Source organism: Helianthus annuus, chromosome 6 (assembly GCF_002127325.2).
Source record: "Helianthus annuus cultivar XRQ/B chromosome 6, HanXRQr2.0-SUNRISE, whole genome shotgun sequence".
NCBI classification, from domain to species: Eukaryota; Viridiplantae; Streptophyta; class Magnoliopsida; order Asterales; family Asteraceae; genus Helianthus; species Helianthus annuus.
This window is the reverse complement of record NC_035438.2, coordinates 104930826-104934040: the sequence shown is the minus strand read 5'-3', so window position 1 is coordinate 104934040 and position 3215 is coordinate 104930826. Positions and strand designations below refer to the sequence as shown.

Genomic DNA, 3215 nt, shown 5'->3' with positions numbered 1-3215 from the left:
CTTCATTGCACAGCGGAAGCAAAAAAGCTAAGACTTCTAGAAATTTAATTCCCGCTAATTTCTCGAATTCCCATGGGTTCTCCTATTCCAACCATTCCATAATTTTACAAATCCAGAAGCTCTTATGTTTTAAATGATAGGAATGAACCCATTTAACCCACAGAGACTCACGATTGGAGACAATACTCCAAATATGAGACGACATCAGAGCTTTATTCATATCCCCAATACGCCTAATACCCAAACCCCCCTTCATATTTAGGCGTACAAACCAATTTCCAAGAAACTCATTCAGATGAGGCCTTTAATTAGAAATCATATATGGTCAGAGCTAGGGAATGGTGGTAATACTTCAGTATGGTTTGATTATTGGAGTGAGTTGGGTCCGCTTGGCGATTTTATATCGCCAAGAAATATTTCTGATGCTGATTTTAGATTGGACAACCGGGTGGCCGATGTGTATGCGGATGGTTCTTGGTTGTGGCCTACTGCTTGGAGGGATAGTTTTCCTGTTCTTAATCAGATTGACCATGTTCAGTTAGATCCCCTGAAAGTTGACAGATTGTTATGGAAAGATGGTAGTGACATTAACGAATTTTCCTCTTCTGGTGTTTGGCACTCTCTTCGGCATAGAGAACCGGAAGTGGATTGGGGTAGCATTGTTTGGTTTGGCCAGTGTATCCCTAGACATGCTTTCATGATGTGGTTAATTATGAAAGGTAAGCTCCTTACGCAAGATAAAATTCTACAATGGGATTTATCTAGAAGAAAAAACATGAATATGATGTGTTGTTTACTGTGCTATCAGAACGTTGATTCTCATCCGCACCTATTTTTTGAATGTAAGTACTCAACTCAAGTGTGGCGTAAAGTTAGAGACAGGGTCGGAATGAGTTCTATTGCGCCAAGATGGACGGATATTGTTCAATGGCTTTGTAACCGAGATCATCAAAGAAGGGTCGATACTTATGTTGCTAAACTACTTGTAGCGGCTGCAGCGTATAGTATTTGGCAAGAGAGGAATGCCAGGCTATTTAAAAATCAGTTAAGATCTCCTGAGACGGTTAGTGATGTAATCATGAATACAGTGCGATACAAGTTGATGGGAGCTAAGCTGAAGAATACCGTTAGGGTGCGTAACCTTCTTAGAGAATGGGAGATTCGTACGAAAGACAGGGATGACGATGGGGGCTGATTAGCTATTATTTTTATTGTTATGTCTAGATTGTTGTCTAGTTGGTTTCCCTTGTTTTGGTTGTCGTTGGGTTATTTTTGTTTTTGCTTGTTTACTTTCATGGGGCATGTCTCATGATTGAACTAGTGTAGACTCTCTACACTACTTGAGTTTTTTTAATGTGAATATATAAAATCACCGGGGTAACCCTTTACCCAAAAAAAAAAACCGTTCCATAATTTTGAAAATGTAACCTGACAAAGAACATGCGAAAAAGTCAACGTAAAGTTGAGCGAGTTCATAGTTTGTTTGGAAAAGATTTAAAATAAATCTTTTTGATAACCGGTTTTAAAGTTGTTGAGAAAATATAGTAAAATCATTTTCTTGGCATGGTATATAAAAATTGTGAGTCTAGCCCACGAGAGTCTTTGTGCATTGCACGAGAGAGAATGGGCCGAGCCCAAACGAACCTTTCTAAGCAGGATTAGCGCTTCCTCTTACTTAGGTATAACTTGAAAAACGTTACCAAAGTTTGTAATTCATGTATTTGTGAGTTTCCATCAAATGAATCTTATGAATATATGAAAGTTTTAGTGTTGTAAATGGGTATGTAAAGCGTCTATGAACAGGTTGATCGTTAATGTTTCACGAGGACATTAACGTATGCGACGACATAGGAAGTACTCAACCTGTGTAGACGGTTTTTAGTGTCGAATCACCTCGACTGTGTCGAATCACCTCGACTGTGTGAATCACCTCGACTGTGTCGAATAACCTCGACTGTGTCGAATCCCCTTGGCTGTGTCGAATCACCTCAGCTGTGTCGAATCACCTCGACTGTGTCGAATCACCTCGACTGTGTCGCCCGTACCCATTAGAAAATCATGCATGTAACACCCCCAAAATTCCACCTGCGGAAACCCCGCGGGGCGTGTTACGCATCAGAGTTCGAGCCACCAATCACATTGAACCAATGGTAAATACTTTAAATAAAACATAATATCAATTCCCAAAGTGTTGTGTAGCGGAAGCATGTAATAAGTCGTTTAGCAATTGTTTCATAATAATACTTAAAACCAATGTATCGAATGTAAATTAATCCAAGAGCCTCGATCCATGACCACTCCAGCACTCCCAGATAGCAAGTCCATGTTCCAAGGTTAACGACCTACAAGCATGCAAACAAGTGTGTCAGACTACGCTGGTGAGTTCAAGGTTTTGTTAACGTGTTTTGTTACCAGATGTATGTTAATGCGATTCAGTGTTGCGATACGATGTTGCTCATGCTAGATACCCTAGGGAGTGTGCCCAAATGTATCCGGGGAGTGTGCCCCTTAACAACCCCAATGCTCCTAACCGAGCATTGGTAATGATCGATCCCATGTAAAATAACCAATACCCAAGTTAATTTGTTTACCCAGAGTTTCCCTTCCAAATGTTTACCAGTTGTCCCAAACCACCGGGACGCATGCTAGAGAAATGCAATGAACTCACCTGGGGTTGCTCGGTATGATACACACAGTTCAATTAAGTTATAGAGCGATTAACCACGTCCTACCAAAGTTATTATACTGGTCAGATTCGTATACAAGTAGTGCACGTATGTTCCACACATATTGTAACAGGTTGTACAAGTATTCGACATTGTATTCTACGTATAGGTATCAGCGTAAACAATCACGTAAACAAGCAGAGTCCAAGTGTTCAGCCCAATCAGTTGGGCTCGTAACAGTGTGCAGGCCCAATGACAAAGTGTACGGGTAAATGGTCTCGAGTCGAGACTAAGCTCTCGAGTCGAGACTAGGCGGTCTCGGGTTGTCCTGGTTTCTCAGTCTCGAGTCGCAACAGGGTGATCTCGAGTTGTCATGTGCTTGTCGAGACCACACGGTCCCGAGTCGCAACCGGACCCGCAACCATGGTCTCGAGTTGTGCTGTTTTGTGCCGGTGTGTTGGTCTCGAGTCGAGACTGGGGGTTCTTGACTCGAAATCTCTTGTCGAGACAAGGTGTGTAACTGATTTCCTTAATTCAAGCTTGTGACAA

The 3215-nt window shown here is 41.6% G+C and overlaps 1 protein-coding gene across 1 annotated transcript; it reads left to right on the top strand.

Annotated features, from left to right (window-relative positions):
• The first annotated feature begins 295 nt into the window (after positions 1–295).
• On the top strand, positions 296–1195 carry LOC110944986. The gene has a single exon (XM_022186628.1). It carries the CDS (start codon positions 296–298, stop codon positions 1193–1195), a length of 900 nt encoding a protein of 299 aa, XP_022042320.1.
• Positions 1196–3215: the final 2020 nt, after the last annotated feature.